The 13,466-nt window shown below is 42.8% G+C and overlaps 1 protein-coding gene across 2 annotated transcripts in view; it reads left to right on the top strand.

The window, feature by feature from the left end:
* WDR72 (WD repeat domain 72) overlaps positions 1-13,466 on the top strand; it is a 279,358-nt gene that overhangs the window by 151,913 nt on the left and 113,979 nt on the right. For both annotated transcript variants that reach the window (XM_019504240.1, XM_019504239.1), the window contains exons 16-17: positions 6,607-6,698; positions 10,435-10,517. In XM_019504240.1, coding sequence (XP_019359785.1) covers positions 6,607-6,698; positions 10,435-10,517 — 175 coding nt within the window. The remainder of the gene's footprint in view (positions 1-6,606; positions 6,699-10,434; positions 10,518-13,466) is intronic.

Raw genomic sequence — 13,466 nt, 5'->3', positions numbered from 1 at the left:
CCCCCCCCCCCCCCCCCCGCACCCACCTGGCTCTGGCTGGACAGCACTTGCCCCAGCCCCAGTCACTCCCTCACCATGGGGGGCATTGATCTGCCCCCCGCCACACACACACTCCTTCTCTTCTCCCTCCCCTTCTACCACAACACACTTACCAGCTGCATGAAGCTGTTCTGACCGTCGTAAAGATGAAACCCATGTTGGAATGTCAAAATAGGATGTCAATTTATAAATGTTGTAAGTGACGTTCATCACAACTCAGTCATAAGTCAAGGACTGCCTGTACTATAAATGTAATGATCCTGCTTCAAACATTTTACCTAGCAAAGGCAAACCCATAAAATTGAATTCTGTGCTGTGCATATGATTAAACAATTTTATAAGAATAGAAGTCTCATTGAGCTCCAAATCTTAGATTCTGCCCGATATTTAGGGGCATTTGGATCTAGGATTTCAGTCTTCAGCCTTTCCATGACTTGTGAGAATTAAAATACAAAAATAAAGTGTTGGATTAACTTGACCTGCCTCTGCCATCAAGGGTTCTTACCTACCCAGAGGATTCACTTGGGAGAGAATGAAAGTGGTTCTTCCATTTCTATCTTCTATCAGGATTTCTGCCAACTCAGGCAGTCTCCAGGTGCAGATGAGCCTCACAGCAGCATAACTAGTAGAGCTTGCCAGTGATTTGTGTAGAATCAGTGTAGGTCTTTTCTCCCTTGGCCACACCTCAGCCAGATCTGTCTGCTTTTAATGCTGTAGTTCTACTCCTTGTCACTCACATGTGGCATCCTGGGAATAAGTCAGGTAAGTTTCATGAACTGTTTTTATAGCTTATATGCAACAACGTTTCTTGATCTATTACCATACTTTTCCTGCTGCTGAATGATGAGCTACAGTATGTGGTCCACTTCCTCAACCTTTGCCATGCTCTAACCAGCAGTCCTTATCAGCAGAAAATTAACTATATTTAATGCATTCTTGTCAAACAGTAGCTGAGCCCATAGGCCCTGTATTTGTTTTAGCCTTTTCCTCTTATAAAGCTGACAGTGCCATAGTAAGATTCCCCTCATCACTGTCATAGTTGGGTCCTGCTATAGTATGATACTGACCTTTACCTTCCATTAAACTACAGGAAACGCTTTCAGACACCTCAGATGCAATTTTTGCTTTTTAACAGTAAGCAAAGATATGCGCTGAACAGGTATGCAAAGGATTTTGTTCTGCTTCCCAGCATCAGTAAAATTACAAGTGAAGTCGCATCACAGTCAAGAACCGTTATTTTCACTTAGAATCAAAATTGTGTGGAATGGAACTACTGGACAAGGTTACTGAGACAAAAACATTGAGGTCATTTAAAGCAACAATTAGCTGTCATTGTGAAAAGAATGTGGTACAGCCAAGGGAATGAGCTTCAGTCTTTTTAGAAGGGTTTTTTTTTTAATGCTTTCAAATTTTCCAGTCAGTCAAGGAAATAAAATGTACAATTTACACTCTATCATGACAATGTTTTCTTTGTATCTGAAAAATTGATGAAGGTTTTGAAATACGTTAACTGAAATAACTTTTCATATCTTAATTTCAGTCTCTTAATTCATTATGAAAAATAACCATTACCTTGGCCATTCAAGATTGGAATAAAGATACCCCACATTGTCTCAAAGTGTTAAAGAATGTTTGTGACAAGGCAGGTTTCCACCTGATATAAACTGACCAAAGTCAGTTGACCCCACCCTAATGACACTGATTTAGAACAGCTGGCCCAATTTTTAGTGACTTATTTCATTAACAACTAACAGATAAACAGAAGCATTTCTCTCTCCCTCCGTAGCAGTAAACCTTTCATCTTTTCCTGTGTCCCCTGACAGCAACAGATCCAGAGTCAACCAGAATTCAGGACTCCACAGTTCTGTAATCCAGTCTTTACCTTTTCTCTTCTTAAGAATTAGGGAGAGATCTAACTTCACTGGTAAAATATATCCGCTGCCTCAAGTCTCCCTGTATAACAGGTCCTCAGTTACTGCCAGTTTTATGCTCAAGAATGGCATAGGCTCTGGTCATTATAATAAGCTATTACAATTTGCCCAGTTAAATGTGTCAAGGAAACTAAGAAAAGGTACCTGGCCTAGTTTTATCATTGCCTAGACATAATATATTTCTGGCGAGTTAGCTCAGCTGAACAAACCAGATAGTCAAGGGAAGAGTAAATTAAAAGTTAAATTGTAACTTACCCTGTTATGTATAGGTGGGGCTTCATGACATGATGGGATTTGAAATTAATCTCAAACTGGAAAAAAGTTTACTGCTAGTCTCTATGGTGAGGTTAGGAGGTAACCTAATTTCTGAGACTGGCATTCTCTTAAAACTGTTAAGGAGGGTCACTTAGTCTGTAAGCTATTTGAGGAGTGGAGCCTTTTTTTTTGTTCTGTTTGTGGAGTGCCTGGAGTCTAGTCTGTGGTTGGGGCTTTATTTAATCTCTGTCCTTTCATTTTATCCAGAAATTCTATCATTGTCCAAACTGTAGAAACTTCCTTCCGAAAGCTTTGCATATATCAGATCAATATTTCATGAAACCCCCCCCCAGAGAAATAGCAACTCCCTTATAAATAATTTCCCACCTAGTTATTCTGTTCAATAATTTTCAGGCTATACTTTACCTACAAACTATTGGTTAGTCACATGACCCATATTGGAAAAACATGGTGATGAAAACCTACCATGAGGCTAGGTTAGTACAGTCCACGTGAATAAGATATATAGTAGTGTCCATTGTGCACACCCCTCAGCACCGACTCTTTAAGTTGTCATGAGCCACCACATTCAATACATTTACACTTCATCTTTACTCCCCACAGCTGACTTCTGCCTTTCTTTCCCATTTCCAAGTATTCTTGCTTTTTCATCAGCCTTAAATATCTGGGAAACGTCAAAGGGGGCATTAAAGAGTTCAACCAGAACCCCTCTCTCAGCCTGTCACACGTGATTAGTGTGGCCCTGCCATCCCTGAGGTAGAACTAGACCAGGTTGCACCTCCTCTGCATGCAAATTTGTAGAGGGTCCCAGGACTCATGACAAGAACACCTAGCTAATTAGCACATGGATCATTTATGGTGGGGTATCTGAATTACACACACATAGTGAGCAGTGCTGAGCTGTGGGGTCATCATGACTTGAAATGTTGTTGACTCTGGTGGGGCCCAGCCCACTGAACCATGTGATAAATCATGAGTCTTTTGGCTTTGGATTAATGTCATGCATAGTTCGTACTATCTATAAGTAGATAAAAAAAGTGTTGATTTAAAATGTTTATGAAGTACTCGCGCTAAAACTTGCAGCAAATTTGCTTCCAGTCAGCCCCAACACCCAGGGGCCACAGGGGTAGGGAACACTCGTGGTCCTGTCACTGCCCAGCTCCTGGCTTCTCCCAGGATCCAAGCAGCACCAGGACAGGGTAGATCTCTGCCCCACCACACCTCTCCCCTCCCCCCCTCCCATGTCCCAGTGCTGCTTAGCTCCAACCTCCCCACAGGAGCTGGAAGCTGAGCAGCAGTGGAACTGGGGAGGTCTCTGCTTCTCCACCCAGCAGGGGCCTGGATGGGAGCTATCCCACTTTTGGGTGGAGGGGGGGATTTTTTGGTTCAAAAGTGGAGATTTTCTGGTCCAGAAGTGGGACAGATCCCAGCCAGCCCCCAGCTTCACAGGGAAGCCTCTCTGGGAAGGGGGCTTGTTTCCATATGCACAGGAGAGCTCCGCAGCAGCTGCTGTCTCCTGCCCCCATGTACATCATGACCCCTCCCAATGTGCACATGGGTCGGAGACAGATGCCACTGCAGCCAGCAGAGCTGTTCTGGCCTGTGCACATTGAGACCAGCCCCTGTGCTCCCTACGAGACCCCAGGCTAGCACCCTGGAGGAGTCTGGAGCTCTCTCTGGCTGCTGCAGGGGGCCAGAGCAGGGAAGGAGCAGCTCTATACCAGTACCAGGATTTGCATCCAACAGGAAACACAGGTAGACGTGCTCACAGGGAAGGCTAACTGCTCAGTATTTTACTGCTGAAGTTAGCCTTTATAGCTTTAACAGCACACGTACACGCACCCAGTGTTTGCAATATTATTCCTCACTTCCATGTGCTCAGGGAGAGCAGGGTCTGACAGTAAGGAGGAGGGGAGGGTGATGCAGGGGGAAGAAGCAGGGGACAGAGAGGGCAAGGGGGCTACCTGAACCTCCAGATTTATTTTCCCTGCTGTAGCAATGGGAGAGGGCAGAAATCAAGGCAAATCTCTTAATAATTAGATTCTGTCTGGAAAAATACAACAAATTTATACATTTTTCAGAATCTAGTTACTGGAGGGTCATCTTCTATTCAGGGTCATCTTATATTTGAGTAAATACAGTATTTGTGAACAAAGATATTTATTTGGGAGCAACAGTATTCACTGTTTAATATTTGTTATACATCATTCCATTGTTTACAAGGGTTCTTATCCAGTTAAGGGGCTGAAATGAAAATAAACAATTTATGTTACCAATCATATGCAAGTAATGATTTGGACTTAGGGTAAATGCTCCAGAAACAATAGGCTGAAATATGCATGTCTAATGACTTTTTGAGTAACAGATATAATTGAATGATTGTTATTGTATTCATGAACATTTCACACATGGAAAGAATGTGTTAAATTTGACATACAATGTATTTTAAAAATTAATTTTACTAGGCTTCAACCATTAGTTGCTTTTTCCTTCAATTTCTGGGATAACTCTTTATACGGGGGAAGATACTAGTATTCACAGTAAATCAGGCTTCTGCTGTTTGTGAATTAGGTTCCTGAATTAATCAGTGACATTGTGCACTGAACCATACTCTTCAGGAGCACTAGGTTATACAAGCTAGTGTCTTAAATTTTAAGTCACTTAATACAGTCACAAATGTTGCAGTAATATTTAAAATGTTTTAGTATTGTGAAATACAATGGAGACCTCTAAAAGTCAAACTGCCTTGTACAGAGTCAACTTTCACTCTGTACAAACAGCAAAGCAAGTCAAATAGCTTATGAAAGTGATTTCATCATTTTAATTGCATTTTGTTTATATAATATGTGAATGTTGCAGGGGCCAAATGGTGAAGTCAGGGATGCTGGCTGAGTAAGAACTGCATTATTTGATCCCATAGTAGCATCATAGTAAATTCATCACAGTTTTGAAACTGCATATTCTTGGAGAGAGATACCCATGTTAGATGAAGTCAGGCAGAAGGCACCTTATAGACCAGGGGTGAGGAGGGGAGAGGTGCAAAATGTGGCCTGTGGGCCGGATCCAGGGTAAAGCTGTGATCTGCTTCCTCCACACTGCTGCCCACAGAACCTGTACCCATTACAGGGGCATGCTGAATCCAGGATCTGACACTCAGAGGGATTTTGTCTGGCCTGTGGTAGGTCCTTTGGTCCTGCCCAAACCAGGTGTAGGGGGCAGCCTGGACCTTGGCACATACAACAGGTCCTGCCACCTTGAGCATGGCAGGGTTGGGGCAGCACAGCAACCAGACTTGCTTCCTGGCAGTCCTGGTGGTGGCAGCTCTATCCAGCTGCCAGCACCACTGGACCTAGCCCCTTTGCCAAGACATCTGAACGAGGACATGGGATGGGGCCATGGGTGGGTGAGGAGTGGTGTTTGGAAGTGGGATGTGTGGGCAAGGGCCAGATTATGAGGCAGGACTGCAGGGTGGTGACAGTGCAGGGCTGGGACCTGGGCAGAGCTGTGATCCACTCTTCAAACATCCCTGCAATGGGGGTGGGTTCCATGGGCAGAGGCATGCAAGGAGCAAGTTAAAACTCTTCCTTAGCCCTGGCCTTGCACTGTCACTGTCCCAACAGCCAGCACCCAGCCTCAGATACTGCTCCCTGCCCACGCCTGGCCCTATCCCATCAGCCTGCTTGGGCACCCTGCTTGCGTGGGTCTTTGCTGGTCACCATGGAGACCCCAGGATTGTGGGGTGGTGACAGTGTGGAGCCAGGGCCTGGGGCCTGGGGCAGAGCTGTGATTTGCTCCCTGCACACCTCTGCCCATAGAACCAGCACCCATTGTAGGGGTACGCAGGCAGAGGATTATGGCTCTGCACGGGACCAGGGCTGGGATTGTTTTGGTCATCTGTTGCATGGGAGGGAAAGGGAGGGCGTGCTGACCCAGCCCATGACAGCTCAGTAAAGCTCCCTATGCGGCCTGCAGGCCCAAATAATTGCCCATACCCATTATAGACTAACTGAATTAAAGAGACATAAGCCTTCATAAGGAAGAGCTCACTTCATCAGATTCTTCATCACAAAACTCATCAAAGTATAGCAAAGGATTAGCACCATTAGGAATTTTTCAGTATGTGTGTATTTGTGTGTGTTTTAAATAGCAGGTAAGGGCCAAAACAATTATTCTCTGGATAATCCCTCTAGGTATTGGAGCAGTACACCTGCCAATTAACTGTTGGCAGGGTTGATCTCTATATTAAAAGAATGCAGTGGCTATTGAGAGTATAAAGGCCCCAGAAATGCTAATACTGTATTTGTCAAAATGTTTGCAAGCGTTCCCAAGTCTTTTATGTAATGATTTAATTTCTTTTTAGTTCACAGAAATTAGAATTTGTACGTAACAGGTGGAGAAATACAGAAATATTCAGCCCTTCATTTCACAGTTTCTATGGAGAGTCACCAAACTGTAAGTATGTAGGGATCCAGCAATGACGATACATACTTTGCTTTTATTTGAGCTATTCATTTATGTTAGACAAAACACTGTATGTATATTGAAGCACTGAATATCATTTTATTGACATTTATAATCTTGGATTTAAATTTTATTTTCTTTATTGTTTATATGTATTAGCTTGATTAGCTTGTACTTGAACTACTGTGTTTGTTTTTATGTGATGCTCACAAAAGAATGTAAGCCACATGTTGACCATACAGTGATACCTACTAGAATCAAATGCACATTTTTTGTGACAACACGATATCCAATTGCATTGCCTAGGACATTTTCTAACCATGTGAAAAACAAGAGACTATGTAATAAAAGAAAAAAACAACTGCTTTTTCCATCCTGTTCCCTGTCTCCCTTAACACCATCACACATGCCCACCATGACATACAGAAACCTACAAGCATATTGTTGTTTTTGTAATACAACATTCGTCTTGATTTTCCAATAATGCTCTTAGATTTGGCTTGAGGCAGAATAAAATAGTCTGCACTTTAATATCCCTCAGGCAATAGTTTACCAATCTTGGCCTGCCGGCCAGTCCATATTTTTTGTTTTTACGATATTCAACCAACCAAAGAATTTAAAGAACAAAACCGAGCCGAATACAGGTGATTTATTTGTTACCATGTATTGTCAAGCAAATCTAATATGATGTTACTACATAGTAAAATCTGGCTAAGCTCATAATACAATTCCTCTGCAGTAAATCCTGTTGCTTTTCTATATAAAAGATGTATGCAAATGAGTTCTTACACATCCTAAAATGAGTGTTCTGTAGATTCTTCCATCTCACTTCTGCTCAGGAACTGCAGTGTTCTACTTGAGATTTCCATGAACCATGCAGGAATGCCTGTAGGGAAAGAGAGAGGTGACAGGTGATGAGCGGGAAGCTTGGCATAAAATTATGAGGGGCATTGAAGATGTTCACCTCAGATAGGAGCCAGAATGCTCTTGGGTGCTTCTAGTTAATGAGCCCCTTCGTTCTGAATTACACGTCTGTTCTGAATCTGCAAAATAGAACTGCTATATCTGATTGGTATGGATTGCATTGTTTTTTCCAAAAATGAGTACTTGATTCAGCTGGAGTAGCATCAAGGAGACACTGCCTCCCTTGGCATAATGTTCACCCCCCATAGAAGCAGTAGCTTCCAGAATCCCAGGACCTAACTCCTTACTACTACATATCTACAAAGTGGATGAAAATGTAATTATATGAAAAATAACATTTGGCACCCTTTTTACATTCATTGGGTCTACTCTTCAAACATGGCTGACACGTGTTTGGCACAGGACAGACATGAAAGCCAAAGTTGGAGGTATACCTCCTATTATACTCTAGGGACTACACTCTGATTTAATTTGGGGGTGGCTAAAGGACTTCTAAGCCATCTCTCACTTGTGCCAGTTAGTATTACCCCAAACCATTGCTCTGAGCAGCGATGACTAGACTACAGCCACAATCTTTCCCCAATACCAACTCTGTACTATGCAAGAATGCCCCTCAGTAAGGGAGTCTCCAGCTGACTCAGCAGAATCCTCAGTTTACCTTTTGCTGTCAGATGCACATTTCTTGCCAGGTACACTTTTCCCATCATGTACCCTTTTGCCTTGTCCCCTCCACCTTTGCCAAATCTTACTTAAAACTTAATCTCCTTCTGCCTTAACTTTTATAAAATCCTTTATCCCTCTCCCAAGTTACTTCCTGCTTTTTCTTATATGGAAAAGAATGTTACTATAGCCTCTTCACCAAGCTCCTTTCAGGAGCCACTCAAAAATTGCTCGCTTTTGTTGTGGGAAAAAAAAATCATTGTTCTTTTTGTTGTATCTCATGGACTCATCACCTCATTTAAAATATCATCTGAAAACATTTCTTTCTTTTCCTGATTGTTCTCTGTTTTAACTATATTTCATTTGGGTTTTTAGATTTAATATTCATAAAGCATTTCTCTGCATATTTCTAAGTCGAACATAAACTTGTTACCATATAATGCAATGCCCATTAATAGAATAATTTGTAATTCATGTTGACTAGTACTAGAGGTTAGATATAATACAGTATCAGCTTGAATATAAGAGAAAACTGAACTATCTAATCGTAGAGGAAGAATACATGTTCAAATATACTAAAGAAGAAACTTTAAAATAAATAAAAGAATCCCAGCCCCCTCCTCCACAATATTTGATCTAGAACATATTTTGAAATCTTTTCCATAATGCTAAAATTCATTGTCTAGTATTACCTCTACTGAAACACATCCTCAGCTTTTATAAATCTTCATAGCTCCACTTATGTCCCTGAGGCCCTGGCAGATGTTACACTTAAGATATGATTAACCAGTTCATACATTTAAGGATGCGATAAAACAAGGAATAAGCTACAAAATTATTGAACAAAATAGATTCCCACTGCAGCTAACATTGTACGTGTGGTGCAGCCAATCAGTTGATTAGGACTCCTGGCCTCAGGGGTGCATCACAGGCAAGGGCAGCTCTTGACTCCGATGGGCTTCCAAGGCTGAGAGCACTGATCAGCTCACTGGTTTGCTACTACTGATGCTGATATGGTTTATTACACTGCATAAGCAAACACTGCTGCTAAGTGTACATGAAGTAAAATGCATGGAAATTATTGTGAGTTTATATTCCAAGAAATTCTGGGACAGGAGACTATATATGTGTTGATGACCTGGACTAGCTTTTGGCTGTGTGAATGGCCACACATCATACAGTAACCAAATTTTAGTTTGTGGGTTACCATCTTGCACTAAGTAATATTTTACTAGAATGCTTAGTTCATATTTACTCTTCCATTTTTTTTGGTGAAAGATTCATAGTTTTATAGATGTTAAGGCAGAGGGGATCATTATGAGCCTGTAAGCACTGGCCACAAAAAAGTTATGTATAGTCCTTTCGGCCAGCTGTGCTTGAGCTTTTGGGCACCCACCGCCATCCTCAAGCAGTACCATTTAAAGCAAATGTCAGATATTCTGTTTAGCACATCTCACACACAAAACTTGGCAATAATCAAACACCTTTCCTGGTATGCGTACCCCATTGTAGAATGCATGGACACAAGGTTAATTACATTCAATGAACTTCATTGGATGGACAGGTAGGAGTTTTTCCATAGTTAAAGCTGAGGGATGCTTTTCCATCTCTTCCCTCCTTTTCCTTCGTTCCCACTGTCTTCAAGTGTTTCAAGAAAGGACATTTCACTAAAGGTGATAGTTTTTGCCAGGTTGCATGTTTTTTGCTCAGATTTGGACAAGTTGTTTTTGAAATACATCTCTTTATAAAATACTAATCATATTTTCAATATTCTTTGAATACTTTTTGGCCTTGTCTTATTCAGACATGGCTCATCCTTGGAATTTCAGTAAGACTTGTTTGAAAGATACCAGTGAAATCTAATGCATGGAATCAATTATGAAATAGGGAAAAGATTTATTTGGGCAAAAGAAACAGACTGAAAGAGACGGTTTCCACAAACCTCTGTGCAAAGAAGGGACTGGATTTAACAGAGTTCTACCCAATATCTTTATAAAAATTGGTGATGGAAATGTGGTATAACCATAAACCAGTCTTTTACAAATATAATTTGTTCTTTGAATTTGGGATTTGGAATTTAGAGGCATGCATTTATGCATATATTGCAGGGTAAACATATAAAGAACATTGCATATATTTTCAGATAAAAGTGGATCTCGTTTTCCTGATCCTGGGAATATTTCACTGGTGAAACTCATTTCTTGCTGGAGAGAGCAATCTGTAAAGGTAAGAAATTGTGTGTATTAATTGCGATAATATCATTTAAAAAGTGTATGATATCCTTCAAGAGTGGTCTAAAAAACTAACAGTCCCTGGGTAGCTTTAACTTTACCTTTGATAGTACGCATATAGGACCACATCAGAGTTTGACTCCTCAGAAAGGAGGTTACAGTAGGCCTAGGCAGTGGGTACGTTCAGAGAGAAGGGGTCAAGGCTGGGACAGCTGAAACCCTAACAGGTGCTCAGAATCCTATCTTAAAGGATAAGATGGATCACCCATCTTAAAGAGGAAGTACAGAAAAAACAGAGGCCTCAAGGTAGGTGTAACAGCTTGGGGTCGCTGTGATCTCCCCTAAGGCCCCCCTACTGTGCCAAGCTGCCCAAAAGGGCACCCTCAACTCTTGCTCGCCATGTCTTTGATGATAATTATATAATATGGAGTCTGCCTTTCCATCATCTTGTGGGCCCTGTTCTGTACTAGGTGTTTCGGTTCACCGTAGCCTTATGGGCTATGCGTGGCTCCAACCACCCTTTTACCATGCCACAAGCCTTGCAGATGGAACTAACGTTCTTCAGTCTTGCTCTGCGCCTCGCTGGGCGCTCGGCCTCTCTGCCGCCCTGTCTGGCTCTGCACCTCACTGGGCACTTGGAGTCAGTGCACCCCAAAATGCGGCACCCTCTCTGGCACCAGGGTAGGTGCACCCCAAAATGCTGCACCCTCTCTGGCACCAGGGCCCCACGCTGCCACGGGTCCCCTATGAGGCCTCCTCCATCCCCTAAAGCCTCACCCAAGCCACCTGTCAAAACAGCAAACAACAAAAAAACACAAGCCCCTGGCTATAACATAAACTCTAGCCATCCAGCTATAACCTTATTCCAGCCACCCAAGGGGTGCTCCATCTTTTACCCGTCTCAGGGCTGTGCCTGAAGTCAAGCCTCTCCCCTCTGCTTGCTCTGGAAGAGCTCCTTCCCCCTGGGCTGCTGGCCACAGCTCTGGTCCCAGCCCTGGGGTTTATCTGGGCCTAGGACCCTCTCTCCTTTGGCCAGCTGACCAGATGCAGGTGCAGCCAATTCCCTCATTAATCAGTTGTTCTAGCAACCTGCACCTGGGGATTCATCTCTGCTCCACAGGCAGCAAGCACCTTAATGCCCTGCTGCAGTAGGGTTAGCCTGACTAGGCAGACCAGGACCCATGAAGTTACACCCTGCCCCAGAAACCACTTCCCCAACAACCAACAGAACATCAGAGTCATGTCAGGTGAGAGACCAGAGGTGAGGTGGGACCAGGTAAGGACCAACAAGTGGGGTGGACCACAGTGGTGATCGGTTGCCAGGGTGGCTACCCTCCCTATTGAGTCCCACATGAGATCAGAGTGCTTAGATATGGTCATCTGGTAAGACCCACATAGATTCACAGATGTTAGGGGCTGGAAGGACTTCACAAGATCATCAGGTCCAGCCTCCCTGCATTTGGGCAGGGAGGCTGGATGACCCCTGCCAGGTGAGCATCCAGATATTTTTTGAAGATTTTTTTAACATAATGCGTTGCTCACCTGCTCAGCTTCTGAAGACCTTGGCAGACATTAATTATACTTAAAACATGATTAGTCTGTTAGTCACATCTTAAACAGTGACCTGGCTACACATTCAGGGAATTAAAGGGACCACAAAAAGGGAAAACAGCCAAAAAAAATACTACTAAAAACATGTAATACTTTTGTGGCTGGTTTCCATCATGCCTTAAATTGAATATGTGGTGGGGTTAGGACGACACTGGTTTATGGGAACCAGTTCCCAGTCCCAACAATTTCCTGCCCTGCCAGTGCACAAGTGGCTCAGCAAAAGGTGCAATAGTTGGGGTCAGGGATCAGATCCCATCACACTTTTTTAAATAAATGTGAATAAGCAGCCTGAAACTCTTTGATGTCTTTAATTTTTGGAGTGGCAGATATATATCCAGGAAAACTGTATTTGCAATGTAGTTGGTTGCATTAGGTCTGTGTATTTTGTGCTTTCCAATTAATTGAGTAGAAGCTGCATTAATACCATGATTCTGGGCTTCTCTATTCAGGGAAGTTAGTATTCAGTAAGTTTTGGTATGGAGAAGCCCAGAGTCATGGTATTAATGCAGCTCCTACTCAATTCATTGGAAAGTACAAAATGTACAGAACTAAGAGCTCACTCTCTCATCAAGAACAGTAATAGTATTTGCACAGGAGGTCAGTTCTGATTTGCAAAGTAGCCAGTGCACTGTAAATTCACATCCTAGATTACTGGGCACTAACTTCTTCAGGTAGATTAACCCTGCCCTTACATACTCCTGCACCTAAGAAAAGATCTTGCATCAGCCTGTCCATTTCAGCAAGCCAGTCAGCATTCTGCATCATTGATTCAGAACTCCCTGTTTAATCATTTGCTGTGGAATTTTCCCAGGATCCTTTCTGGCAAGCACTTACTGAAAGGCAAGCAGCATAGACAAAGATACCTCTTAAAGGGTGGTGCAACTAGGGTTTTAAAAGCTTCAAATATAAGCAAGGTGCAGGGACAAGTCCATCAAAGAATATCCAACTTTTTACTGAGCTCATACTTCAGCCTGCCTGTGAGCCTTGCTTGCAGAAGTAAAAGAGTTAACCATCTACCATCAATGAACAGGAGTTAGGCTCTCTAGTCAGTTCCAGCAGGAGCATTGACCCCAGTCAGAATCCCCAGCCTTAGCTACAGCTAACACCCAGTCCCTCTGAGGAAGGCTTAAAAAACCCTGACATATGTAGCATCAAGGGGATGGAGGGAGGGGCAGAATTCTCTCCAAGCCCCATGCAGCAACCAGAAAAGGCCCGAAGCATGGGAAATACCCAAAGTAGAACATAGATTCATCATCAGTAGCTTTCCAACCTCTTCTTGAACAGCTGCAGGGATGAAGAGTCCACAGCTTCCCTAGGCAGTCTATTCCACTGC

The sequence above is a fragment of the Gavialis gangeticus genome, unplaced genomic scaffold, assembly GCF_001723915.1.
Source record: "Gavialis gangeticus isolate Ggan-Ray unplaced genomic scaffold, GavGan_comp1, whole genome shotgun sequence".
Taxonomy (NCBI): domain Eukaryota; kingdom Metazoa; phylum Chordata; order Crocodylia; family Gavialidae; genus Gavialis; species Gavialis gangeticus.
Note: the sequence above shows the minus strand (reverse complement) of the source record. Positions and strands in the feature narration are given on the sequence as shown.